The sequence below is a fragment of the Nanorana parkeri genome, unplaced genomic scaffold, assembly GCF_000935625.1.
Source record: "Nanorana parkeri isolate BGI_ZX_2015 unplaced genomic scaffold, ASM93562v1 scaffold99, whole genome shotgun sequence".
Lineage (NCBI taxonomy): Eukaryota > Metazoa > Chordata > Amphibia > Anura > Dicroglossidae > Nanorana > Nanorana parkeri.
In genome coordinates, this window is record NW_017306367.1 from 997,295 (window position 1) to 1,011,132 (window position 13,838).

The 13,838-nt window shown below is 41.6% G+C and overlaps 1 protein-coding gene across 1 annotated transcript in view; it reads left to right on the forward strand.

Annotated features, from left to right (window-relative positions):
• DPP3 (dipeptidyl peptidase 3) overlaps positions 1-10,323 on the forward strand; it is a 42,876-nt gene extending 32,553 nt beyond the window's left edge. Inside the window, exons 13-18 of the mRNA XM_018552885.1 lie at positions 3,086-3,148; positions 4,085-4,209; positions 4,757-4,877; positions 6,345-6,524; positions 7,204-7,366; positions 9,845-10,323. Coding sequence (XP_018408387.1) covers positions 3,086-3,148; positions 4,085-4,209; positions 4,757-4,877; positions 6,345-6,524; positions 7,204-7,366; positions 9,845-10,002 — 810 coding nt within the window. The 3' untranslated portion in view covers positions 10,003-10,323. The remainder of the gene's footprint in view (positions 1-3,085; positions 3,149-4,084; positions 4,210-4,756; positions 4,878-6,344; positions 6,525-7,203; positions 7,367-9,844) is intronic.
• The last annotated feature ends 3,515 nt before the right edge of the window (positions 10,324-13,838 follow it).

The following is a 13,838-nucleotide window of genomic DNA, read 5'->3' on the forward strand; positions in this document are numbered from 1 at the left end:
TATATATATATATACAGTAAGTGTATGCCAAGCCAAAACTTTTTTTTTTAACCCTTCCCTTTTTATACAACGGCCAGCCGGGAGGCGGTTAAATTCTGCTACACTGTTTGTGCAGTGTGCAGAACATATTGGGTGGAATTTAGCATAGTAATTGCAAGAGTTTGAACTTGCATGGAATATATTTGACGCACTTTGCACCAGATTTATGTTGCTAGTGTAATGTTCTTCATAAATGAGGTTAAATAAACTCCAGGAAAGAAGACTTGTAACTCCAGGCAAAAAGCTTTACGGTCGCTTCTTGAAGAAGTGGTTATGAGGTCTTCTTAAGTTGCAATTGTTTTCTTAGGTGATGCTCCAATTTCAGACAGCCGCAGAACAAGTGCAGATGAAAACAGGCGCAAAACACTTACAATTGGAAAAGTAGGGCTAGCTTAGATCAAAACAGGGGCACATGTTAAAGACAGATTTGCACATTAAAAAATATTATCTAAGAACCTGAAACTGTCGCAATTGCTTTGTTAAATTCCCCCCATTATATATCCCTAGTTTATCCCTGTCACGGCTTCAGTTGAGTACTTATACATCAAGAAGACCTGCTGAAGATTTTACAGTAAAAGCAATAAAAATGTGTTTCCAAACTGTGGGAACCATCTGTGAATTAAAAAAAGCAGACATATGCTGTATCTAGTGCCATATAGGATTTGCTAAGTACAGTATACAGGACCTGTAGTAAGTAGGGCAAAGAGTGGGCAATACTGTACTATGAACTGCCTTTCCCAAACCTGTATGCACTTGTCACAAATAAAATATATGCAGCTCTTTACCCAGAACTCAAACAAGTGGAGATATTCTTTGAAAATGTCCTTAATACTCCCTTGCTCTTCTCTGGTAAATTTCACATTTTTAAAGCTACATTTTACTATATGATAGATCAGCCTTTCTCAATCAGTGTTCCTACAGAGGCTGTTATGGGTTCCTTGAGCAATTTCTGACTCTCAGATAAGTAACCACCGTAGCAATAGCTTTTTACTTATTGGTAAGGTGGACATTTCCCTCTACACACCAATGTAAGGCGCACGCCAGTCTAAAAGGCCCTCCTTCTTTGACCACCAATGTGAGGAAGCATTCCACTTATGTAATGTGGCACTTCACTGACCACATTTGTAAAGGGGTACTTTTACATTAATTTCTGAAATAATTGTATTATTCGTTTCCATAATTTATTACTAAAAATAATTCCGTTGCATACAACAGACCTGGGTATCAAATACGCTACACCAAATTCCTTCTTTTCTTAAAATTCTTTTATATTGTAACTCATTGTTCATGCTAATGTACATGCTATAGATATAGTAATTATTACCAGGGATTCCCTGAGGGCAGGTTCACACCATTTTCCGGACCAGAAATGGTCCGGAAAATGGTGTGAACCTGCCCGCAGTTCCAGTGCATTCCGGACCAGACAGTATTTTTCTGGTCTGGAACGGACTGCGCTGGTGTGATCTGAGGCCAGAAATAGCACAGGGATACATTGGGATGCATTTTGTGTCCGGAAACAGTCTGGTCTGGAGGTGATCTGGATGTGGTGTAAATGGGCCCTGAGGCCTGGAAGCTGTGTTAAAAGGGTTAAGAAAGTCTGTTATAGATGTTTAACCATACGCCAGCGGCAGCAGGACCCTGCATAACAGCCAGGATTCTGTTTACATGTGTAAAGCCGACTGTCGGCAATCCCTTCCATTGGCTGCCAAGTATGCGTCACTTCCAGTTCCTGAGCTGGTATTCTCCCGGCCACAGAGTGTTATCACATAGGGGGCTTGAATTGCTGCAAGTGAAGTAAATGTAATGAACAGGTTTACCTGAAAGTGATTAGAAATCTCCTTTTGTTGCTGTCCTTTGTGGCACTTGAATTTGGGAACACTGACATACAGCATTATCTTGTGTGCTGTATTATATTCTAAAACTTCATTGTATTCCAAAGTTTTGATAAGCTGGCCATTCACCAGTACAATTTCAAATATTAAATCGAGAAATTTTAGAGATAGCATGTGGAATGTTCTGAGGATGTTTTTCATCTGAACGTTCATATAAAAATATGTTAGTGTATAGCCAGTTTTATCTACAGTCTTGTCTGTTGCCCAGTCCAATTTATAACATAGGTCAGGTATCTGTAAATCTCTAGATCTAGGTGTTCGTGAATTTACTATTGATGCAAACAGTAAGCAAATATTGTAGCTTTTTTATTAGATTCTTTTTAATTGCTTACTATTGGGACTCTACTGTGAGTTATGCAGATTAAAATCACCTGGCTGAGACTCTATCATACCAAAGGGTCAAGCTGCTTGGGTTTATTGCACTACTACTGACAGGTTAATGTGAGTCGGTGTTAGGTAGATCGTTTTCCTAACCTTCATTTCAAGTGTCACTCCATCCAAAATTTGTTTTTAGTTTTGGTTGAGGAAGGGTTAAAAATGTATGTGACCATTTTAGGGCAATTTCCACTTTCTTCCTGCCCTTAACCCTAGGTAAAAAATCTAGCGTTGGGACTATAAGCAGTTTATAAATTCAAAATCAATACACATATCTTCTGAGATACATTGTACTCATTTATAGATATTTATCTAAGCGTGTCTAAGCCCAATATAAATTTTTTTTATATTGCAGCTAACTAGTCCTTGGATTTTTTTTCCGGACTTTTGTTTCCTTTTTTCAGCTTTTAATGCTGCCAGTAACACCTTCTGTCCTAGAGTGACAATGTTTACTCCTCGTACTCTTGTCTAGTGTTGGCACCCTAGGACAGGAAGGGTTTTAGGTCTAAAGAAAAGAGAGCTGTGAATAATGCTAATAAGTGTCAGCGCAGGCAGAGAGCACAGGAAGTTATCAGTTCACAGTTCCGACAGAACCAACAGGTAATTGTTATTTATTTTGTTCTGCACTTCCACAGATAAACCAAAACACTTTCAATGGTATATTTAACAGACCAGATGACAGCAGATGCATGTTTATTGCTGGGGTTTACATTCACTTCAACTTGTATCGTCTCTGTTTGACACATGAATGTTCATGTTATGGTTAAATTGTTTTGCAGGATGAGAAAGGAACATTCAACTTTGATAAAGATGGTGTTATCAACCCAGAAACCGGGGAACTGGTGAGTATAAAGTGTGCTAAACATGTTTTTCATACATTTGAAATGCAGCTCATCTCCTTTAATGAAATTGCTCACTCGGATTTCACTGCACACTGTGAGAAGCTGCAGTAGGTCAGATAGAGGCCATCTTATTTCTGAGCATTACATGTGGCCGTTGCCTAAGGTGATCTGCGTACAAATGCAGTCTACCTAGGGGGGCCCACCCCTTAAGACCGAAATCCACCCATCAAGAAATTCTAATATTTGTACACCTCCACCCAAGAGCCAGCCCATTGGCCTGGAAGAAACAGGGAAGGCAAAATATACATAGAATAAACTTCAGCTTATTTGTTTGGGAAAAACACAAAGCTGAAGAAACATAAGTAAAAATGTGTGTATTTCAAGGGCAGTTGTGATGAAACCACAAATCCAATTATGCCTCTGCCTCTGGGAGTCATGCCTGTGGCTGTCGTCCGGGTTTTGCAATGCCTCATGGGACTTTCACAACAGCTGGAGTGCCAAGGTTGACTACCCCAGTTATAGGGCAAACAGACAATGCATAGACATATAGAGAAATTGGGGGGCAGGTTGTGACTGCATAAAATTTAACATGGGCAAAAGATCAGTTTCTAACAAGATGGTCTAGGACCACAGTGGTGACCTTTTTATGCTAAGGCATGGAAATGCCTCCTGCAGTAGATACTAATACTTATTCAGAATTTTACATATTTGTCTTTGTTCCTGATTATCCTAAAATACAATAGATGTAATGTCTCTAATTTTGGGAGTTAAAAGTAGTGTATACCTGTTGGCTTTATTTCCAACAGAGCATTGTTCCATTTCTATAACTGAAACTTAAAGCTTTTCACTTAACCATGTATTTTCTTTTGTTGACCCTTTTAAATGTTCATTAATTTCTGTAATCTTTTGCTCTTAATGTTGCTTTTCTGCCTTCAGGTGAAGAGTTGGTATAAGCCAGGTGAAACTTGGGATAGTAAATTCTCAACAATTGCCTCTACCTATGAGGAATGCAGAGCAGAGTGTGTTGGCCTTTACCTTTGTGTCAATGAAGAGGTACTGCGGTAAGAAAGTGGACCCTTTTAGTGGAAGTGACCCCTACTGGATTGCTTTTTGTGATGTTATTACAACTGTATTGATATGTTGCTTGCACAGGACATAGCTTTAGACTTCTTTCATGCTCACAACAAACTATAGTAATATTGTGCAGAAAATGTGCATGCCTGCATTGCCGGGAAACCTGGTCAATGCACCGCTCCTCTGCACTTGATACCCATGCTGCTCAGGTTTGCATTCTGCACCACAAAGCTGCTATAAAGATTGGCCAAAATTCCTATATTAACCTTCTGCATACTGCTCTAAACCCTTACATACTTCTAGCAAACACTGGTTTTAAAAAAATTAATTCTTGATTTGCATACATTGCAGAACGTGTTCAGGCTAGCCAACTGCATCAAAGTGATCCCTCTGGCCATTCCCCACTGCAATTTCCCAAATACGTGCTCATAGCATACTTAATAGACATATAGTGCCAATATCGGGTAAACTGGCACACTTGGAGAAGAAGTACAGACCCAGGCCTGTTCACAGTATGTTTTGTGCAACCCACAGGATATTTGGCCATGAATCTCAGGAGGCCCAAGATGTTCTGTACGTTAACTGGCTGAACATGGTCCGGGCTGGATTGATGGGACTGGAGTACTACACAGCAGAGACTGGGCGTTGGAGACAGGTAAATACATTCTTACTAGTGAATTAAGCAAGAAATTGCATTATAAAGTACAGAACAGTCACTGGAAATTTTGCCCATCTGAGAATAGAAGGGTAGCATCTATCTTAAAGGAGAACTATGGGGTCAGTGTTTTCCCCCATAGTTCTCCGTAGGATAACGGGAGGACACAAACTAGCGTCCTCCCGTTACCCTAAGCTCAGTATACCGCGAGCTACAGCTGGCGCTATACTGAGACACCGCAGCCGGAGCGGATCCCGACTTAGATGACGGGATCCGCCCATCTGCGTGAGTGACAGCTGGCTCTGCCTATCTAGAGGCAGAGCCAGCTGTACCCGCCCCCTCCCCCATCCGTTCCGCCAGTCAGCGCTGGCAGATCGGAGAGGGGAATCCAGCCCCTCCCCCTGTCACAGCAGGGAGCCGTGACAGGAACGAGAGGCGAGCGAACCCGGTATGTGTTCGCTCACCTCCCGATCTACTGAGCCGACCTGTGACAGTCTCATTGTCACAGGTCGGCTAGAACTATGAGGTGAGTGAAAAGCACTCACCTCATAGTTCTCCTTTAATATAATCAATCCAATTATGTATATCCCAGGACAGCCCGGTTCTAATCAGAAACACACCTGATTATTTCATTAAAACATTTTTATTTCCAATTCTTATTCACTTTAGCTTGCCACACACCTATAGATTTTCCATTGGAAATTTTCGTTGCTGCCAAGAACCCTTGTTGGATTCTAGCTCAAATAGCTCATCGTGCACAGACCAATTTCGATAATCGTTCGTTAGCAATACCAACTCGGCTAATTTTGTCGATCGACAGAATGTATTTTCTTTTGCGTTTTGTGCAGTGTTCTTTGTCTGATTTTTTTCGTACGCCACTAATCCATCGACTTTGCCTTCGATTTGGAAAAAAGTTTTCCACCCTACGAGAAAATTTGAGCGGGATTACATTTTAAAAAATCGTTGGTGTCTCATCAACTGTTTGGTTATCATTCGAAAGACCATTCGTGGAAGATTTCCAAATGGGAATAGAAGAGTGTATGGGCACCTTTTATGCGGTCTTTTGGAAACCAGGATGTTGCCCAGACAATGTCCTGCCTTGAAGCCATCTGAAAACCCTGATGAACTGTCTGCAAAGTGATCACTGCAACATTGCAGTTCTATTCAGCTTGTTTTGTGATCCGGACAACATAGCCTAGTCCTACTTTCTTTAAAACCTCTCTGTAGACTCAATTGCAGTTGAGCTATACAGCCTGTGAATGGGTAGTGAAGGATAAGCAGCACATGAATGAGATCATCAATCTGGTGTCTGCTCCTCTCAGGCAGCTCTCATAGTAAGATGTAATGAAGTAGCTCTTTGATTGCCTTACAATGGTGCTCCTCTCTGTTTAAAACAAACCCTACTTCTGGTAACATGGTCTTCCTGGGAGATTTTATGTATCACAGCTTGCTGTTTAACCGTTTCAGGCTCACATGCAGGCTCGATTCGTCATTCTTCGTGTCCTCTTAGAAGCTGGAGACAATTTTGTCACCCTCACCCAGAAAGTTGGGGCTGATGGACGACCAGATGTACAGGTGACTCTGGACAGGAGCAAGATTATGAGTGTGGGCAGACCAGCAATTCAGCATTTTTTGCAACGTTTGCAGGTGTGTATATTTTACCACAATATAAGAGAGAATAACTATAAGTGTTCCCAAAACCTTAGGGGAGCAGTTAATCAGACAGACAATTGACTGAGCACTCGATAAAGAGAAATGTTCTGCCAAACATTCCTGTCTGTGGAGATGGAAAAAGAGACAAGCCATGCTGGCAGGTGAACACTGGGGCAGATTTTTAACCCGCTTGTTTAATTGTTTCCCTGGCAGCAATTAGAAAGTGTGGTCAAGGACCTTAATAGATATGGGATTTTTTCACTTCAATGGGCAGCATAAATATCTGCCTGCTTTTCTCACATTTCAATGTTTTGTGAGGTAGATGTAAACCCAGTCACATATAATGTTTACCATGGTTATGGAATTTCAAGTCTTTTTCCACATTTTTAAATCTATAGCTTCCATTAAAACATTATGTGGCAATCCTCCCATGAAGAATCTTGTTCAGGCAAACTGTTATAGGGTGATGCCTGTCCATGTTGCTTTCCTGCATTGACTCCCTGTCATATTCACTCCTATTGGAGACTATAAGCAGCTGTGCATGCATGTTGACGGAAAGTGGCTAAAAGAGGCTGGAGGAGATCACCAGCACTGAGATGAAAAAAACTGGGAAATCAATATTTTTTGTTTAGAAAAAAACATGGTAATTGTATTTCCACTTTGATTTCCATAGGTATATAAATCCACAGCTGATGTAGACAAAGCACGAAATATGTATGATGGATACTCCAAAGTTACTGACTCTGAACCATACCGATTTCTTACACTGCGAGACATTGTGATCTTAAGAAAAGAGGAACGCAAATCATTTGTACAAATAAACACACGGTTGACAGGTGAGTAATGCTAGGGCTGCAAACAGCTGAACACAGTCATGGCAATGAGCTGGATATCAGATTGCTGTATTTAGATGATGAAAAGATAGCTGATTGTCCCCATAGGCTAATGCATATAGGCATTTCTCTTTGCAGTTCTTTATTAAATAATCCCCACAGGGTTGTTATCTGTTGGGTATGCCAGTGCCAAGACCTCCCCATCTGAGTTTCTGGCTCCACCACCTGCTGCTGCAACAACAACTTCTTTGTGCCCAGAAATGAGATGTTTGTTTTGAGCGGATCAATCCTTAAAAATGCAGTATCTAATGCAAAAGGTATAGCAGGTTGTATAGGCTTAGGTTTTGGGACATCAATGAAAGATCTCCGCAATTTGATTAGATTGGAAAAAAAGAGGGATGTAAAAAAAAAAAAGTTTAGCCAAAATGTGACTGTAAATAGGTAAAAGTTTAAAAGAGAACTATGGGGTAAGTCTTTTTCCACATAGTTCTCTTAAGGGTCATGGCAGGACATATACTAGCATCCTCCCGTGGCCCAAAGCTCAGTGTATCGTGAGCTACAGCTCGCGGTATACTGAGACCGTCGCAGCCGGGACGGATCCCGACAATGCTGTTGAGATCCACCCAGCTGCAGGAGTGACAGCTGGCTCTGCCTATCTAGAGGCAGAGCCAGCTGTACCCGCCCTCTCCCCAGTCCGTTCCTCCAGTCAGCGCTGGAGGAGTAGGGAATCCCTGCAGGGAGCCGTGAGTGACATTCACCGCTCTCTGCAGGGAGATGATCGAGAAGTGAGCGAGCGACGGTATGTGTTTGCTCACTTCCCGATCTATTAAGCCGACATGTGACAGTTTTTCATTGTCACACATTGGCTCGAACTTTGAGGATGAGAGATTTTCACTCACCTCATAGTTCTTCTTTTAACTTCAAACAGCACCTCTAGACACTCTTTCTTTTCTTTCTGCAGCATCTAAAAAACATTTACATGGGTGAATTGGCTTTTTCCTAGTACGTTTTATGGTTTTTGTGCACCGACAATCGGACTCCCAAACAAACACTCTATGGTTCTTTCAGGGATTCTAGTTTATATGCATTTTAGAAGCATTAATCTTGTGTTCAGATTGCATTCTTATTGACTTGTAAAACGCAATGCATGCTAAAAGAACAATAAGGAGTCTATTTATAAAACGATTGCAAATGGATGCTTAAAACAAACATTCTTGTACATTTTTTTTATAAGTTGAATGTATTGTATTTTCTAATGTCATCTTGTAACACTGCATTATGGCCACAAGATGGAGATAAGAAGCATAGGAAATAAGTATTCTACTCCATCTAGTGGCCATATTGCGGTATTACAAAAAGACATTCGAAATACATTTGACTTATAAAGGAAATATAACAAGAACATTTGTTTTGTGCATCAATTCACACATAACGAACATTCACTGAGAGTTGCAGTGCCGGTGGCTCTGTGAACTGTTTATAAATAGACCCCTAAGTGTAAGTGAACACTGTATATGATCTAATTCAAACTTTGATCCCGAGCCTTCAAAATATAGGAAACAAAAAAGAAACGATGAACCCTTAAGAGTGTGCATGTGTGTATGATTGTTGGAGGAACTTTAGACGGTTGACTCCAATCATGGCTTCAACTATGTTGGCACTTTAAACATTAATAAGTCTAAGGACATTTCCATTTGTCATGGGGCTTTGTTTTTGACTTTTTTTTTTTATTATTGCTTGGCGCTAATAGTTGCCATCAAACTATCCGCCTGCTGTTTAGGTACTTCACAATCTTCACACAATCTTGAGGGGCTGCTCATTCAAAGGCTCTAGGGTTCCCATCATGAAGATAGAAAATAAAAAAACAGAGCTCCACCTTCGTGTGTAATATATTGTATTAAAATGTATTAAAAAAGGGTATATGTACTCAGGAAAAATCCACCCCGACTCCGTATCACAGCTGCCTCCGGTCACCAACCATCCACCGGCTGCAGTAAGCTAGATGTAAGCGTTTCAGGGGCACGCCCCCCTCCACAGAATCACAGCTTGCCTTCTCAGAGAGCAGGGTTTAAGATTAAGAACTGGGCAATAAGAGTTCTCATCTGTGACTTGTCTCAAGATGATTGGTTAAGCCGCACAAGCCCATCCCACCACTCTACAGCATCAGACATTTCTATCTTAAAGCCGTGCACAATGCCCAGTTAAATTTGCAGCATCAATCAGGCTAATTAAAAGACTCACAGCTTAGCACCTAGTTGGAGTGATGATTCAAGTGGCTTTGTTTGTAAGTACATATACCGTTTTTTTATCCATTTTAATAAAAGATTTTACACAGAGAGGTTGCGCTCTGTTTTTCTATTTTCTTTGTTTTTGACTTGCCTACCAACAAGGAGTGACACAGAACAGTTTGGGCAGCTGCATCATGGAGATAGTTGCAATCAGTGGACTAAATCCACAAATAATCTGGCTTTTTCTTTACAGGGGAAGTTGCAGAAGCCTTGCGTTATGACAGCAGTCCTTCAGGTCTGATCCAGTCTGTCATAGAAAGATTCCCTGATGATGAAGAGGAGCTGGAGCGCTTAATGCTTGAAATGAGCTGTGCAGATGCCCATTTCTGGGGGACAGAGTGCAGTGGATGATTTCTGTAGCTCTTAGATCCCATTCTGCAGAGCTGTGCCATGGAATAATTATTAGGCAGTACTCTGCAGGTGTTCAGCTTGGATTGGGTGTAATTGCCAATATGGCAGATCAATGCAGGGAATGGGTTTGTGAGTAATCATTAATAATGATTAAGGAAAAGTTACAATTAATGGGGACATGTCAAATGGAAAAGTTTGTAGAGAAAAGAATGGCAAGGACCTTCTTTGCATTACATTTGCCAATGCATGTAGGTTTGCCACGCACATGTTTTGTGGCTCAAAGATAAGGACTAAAACTGGCTGCTTTCAAAAATAAAAATAATTTTATCAAACTGGACTTGATTTTTGTATTTGCTCTTTTATTGCTTGTTATAACCTTGTAAGTAATGCCACAGAAATAATCCTAACCAATTTTTGCTAGTCTTTTTTTCTTCGATTCTGTTTGTATACTTCTTCTATAACCTTTGATCAAGATTCCTCACTACATCGATGCTTGAGCTGGTCTCTATATGCAGAGGCAAAGCTAGACATTCCATCACTTGGGGGGAAGACTCAGACTTGCTGGCACTCCTCCCTTCCCCGGGGACAAGTTCTCCATCCAAACGGTAGTAGCTCCCCTCCTGATCCACCGCACTTCTAATCGCCTCCTTCTCCAGTGCCGCTTTGTTAATATAGAAGCTGCTTCTGGGCTTGCTTCTCTTTTCTCAGCTGTGTCCCTTACAATCTGTCATGTAGGGCTGAAACTAACGATTATTTTTGTAATCGATTAGTTGGCCGATTTATTTTTTTAATAAATTTACTAATCTGATTTTTTTTTTTAAATTAAGTGGCAATACACTCAGGCCTTGGGCAAGGCAATACACTCAGGCCTTGGGCAAGGCAATACACTCAGGCCTCAGGCAAGGCAATACACTCAGGCATCCCTGGCATATGTCACAGAAAGAACTTGCACAAGGAAAACATTACCAAGCATATTAACCACTTGCTGTCCGGAGCATTTTCTTACTATTTGCACACACATGATAAAATATAATTTTTTTGGCTAATAAACAGCTTCAAACCCCTGAACAGTGATATATGTTCTGAAAGCAGAGGTCCTGTAGAATAAAAAAAATGCTAGTTGCAATTTTTTATGTTGCACGGTATTTTTGCAAATGTTTATGAAACCAGTATTTTTAGGATAAAATTAACTAAATTAAAATTTAGTGTGCGGAAACATTAATCTAATACCCATTTTTTTGGTAAAATATGAAAGACTGGGTCACCTCGGGTAAATAGATACCAAACGTCAAGTCTTAAAATTGCGTTCGCCGATGAAGCTGAAAAAAACTTCAATACCCAAAATTTCCCATAGGGAACACTTTCAACACTTTTACCACTCATCAGTTTAGTGCTAACAGTGATTAATGGCTAACAGTGATTAACGGCTCTAGAATTATTGCTCTCACTCCCGACGTTCGCGGTGATGTGACATGTGTAGCGAAATTGGCGTTTTCGCACGTAGGTGCACTAACCACTAACGTCACCTGGTGACCGCAAAGAAGCTGAGGAAACGGAGATCTGCTTCCTTTTTTACTATAAAGGAAAAATGATTTAAAATTTTGGGGAAAAAAGTTATTTTTCCCATTTATATTAGGAATCAATGATTATTACCCATATTTTTGGTAAAATATAAAAGACGGGGTCACGTCGGGTAAATAGACACCAAACATGTCATGCTTTAAAATTGTGCGAAATCGCAAAAAAACTACCATAGCCAAAATTGACCATAGGCGACGCTTTAAAAGCTTTTACAGCTCATCAGTTTAGTGTTATAGGTGATTGATGGCATTAGAACTATTGCTCTCATTCCGACATTCGCGAAGATATGTAACATGTGCGGCGTAATGGGCGAAATCGTTGTTTTCGCTTGTATGCGCACCCGACGCCTGTTTGCATGCGTGTATGTATGAGGGGGACTTTAAGAAAAAAATTGTAACTCCTTTTTTTATTTGTAACTTTAAATTTTTTGGGGGGAAACGTACATTTTTTTTTTCCTATATTTTTTTTTTTACAATACACACAATACAGGACACACACACAGCATCACTATTCAGCCCATTCATAGTTCACTATAAGAAGCCATGGGAGTAAGAGATGAGGGGGCTGAGACATGGATAATAATCCACCCCACCTTCCCAACGCTGCTCCCGGCCGGAATATATAGGAGCAGCTGTGAGTGCAGGAGAGCTCCTCATACCTGCTGAGTGCTGACAGCTTGCCTCCTCCCGTTCGCCTGTCATATCCTCTCACTCCCATGTGAGTCTCTGCTTGACCTTCTAGGCTCCCCCTTCCCCGGCATCCTCAGGTGCCTGCAGAGCGGCCGGTGGGAGTGAGGGAAAGGGGTACCGTCCACCCTGGCTCATTAATATTTTAATTGTTGCCCCCCACTAAATCATCTATTGGCCCTGCTTATGCGGCGCCCAGGGCGCATGCCCCCCTAGTTTCAGCGCTATCTATATGGCAGCTATATGGATTGGCCTTTGCTCAGCTTGGTTTTGGAGTGCTGTATCCGGATCCCACTGAACTGGATTTTGCTGGCAAGCCTGAAATTTGACCTTTTCAGCACTGGTTTTTGCATTGTGGCTCTTTCCAAGTACTTGTAAAAGTTAGTCAGGGAGCACTCTTCTGGTCCTGAGCATTGTCTCCGCATTTGCCTTGTCTTTGAAAACTCACTCTGTTAAGCAGGCTGTTTTGGACTGAACCCCAAGAGCAACCTTAATATTTCTACAGCTAAGCGCCTTTTAAATTTCCTGGTATCCTGGTAGTTGTATTTCTGCCACATGGTCACAACATGTGTTCACCTAGAGAGAGGGGACACTTGATACAATCGTCCAGGTTTACACAGGAGGCAAGAGCATACGCCTGCCTCACCATAAAAGGTCCTACAGGAGATCGGCAGAGTCTCACCCTTCTCCTTCAACCACATTTGCAGAAGTTGTTTCCAGACCCTCAGAGCCCTTTAGACAGCACACAAGGCTTAGGGTTGCCACCTGTCCATGATTCACCCGGACAGTCCGGGTTTTGAATGCTGTGTCCGGGTTTCATGGCATCAGAAAGCCGGACACAAGATGTCAAGCAGACAGGGACAACCAAAATTAAGATAGGGGCTACTGGCCCCCCACTGAAAACAGTCTCAACTGTGATATTTACATATGAATGGGCGGCGCTATGTGCATATGAATAAGCTACGACTTATTCTCCCCAAAAAATTTCTGTGCGTCGCTAGAGTGTTCGGGTTTGGCTTGAAGAAAAGGTGGCAACCCTAACAAGGCTAGAGGTTAGAAACCAACTAAACCTTCTGCATGAAGGTCAGCCCCCACTTCTAGTCGGTAACTGATTGCAAATCCTCAAAGTTTTTGTAGTTTGCCCTTAAGAAATTCAGGTGCAGGGAACACCCCTTTAGGCTCACAGGCTAATCCCTTTTCTCTGGCACTCACTTTAGCTGCTCCTTCTTTGCTTCCCTGCGCTATTGCACAGTTTGATGCACCTTTTCTGGTCCCTTTGGGTTCCTTTCACCCTGGACCCCCTGCTTCAATCACAAAGTCAACCTTGCTTTGAAGCTCTGCCTCAGCCAGGCCACCACTCTCTATCTGAGGAAGAGCCCCTGCCAAGGGGGCACAAAAGACCTTCAGTGGTATTTGGTACCCCTCTCCAAATGCACCCTTCAGTCCAATGGGGGAAGGTAGAGCCATATTAAGAGGGGTGGTAAGGGAGGAGAAACAAAAAAAAACAAGGGGTCCATTTGTTCCTGATTGAATCATAGGTATCATGTTGATGAGCTCATCAGTTCCTCC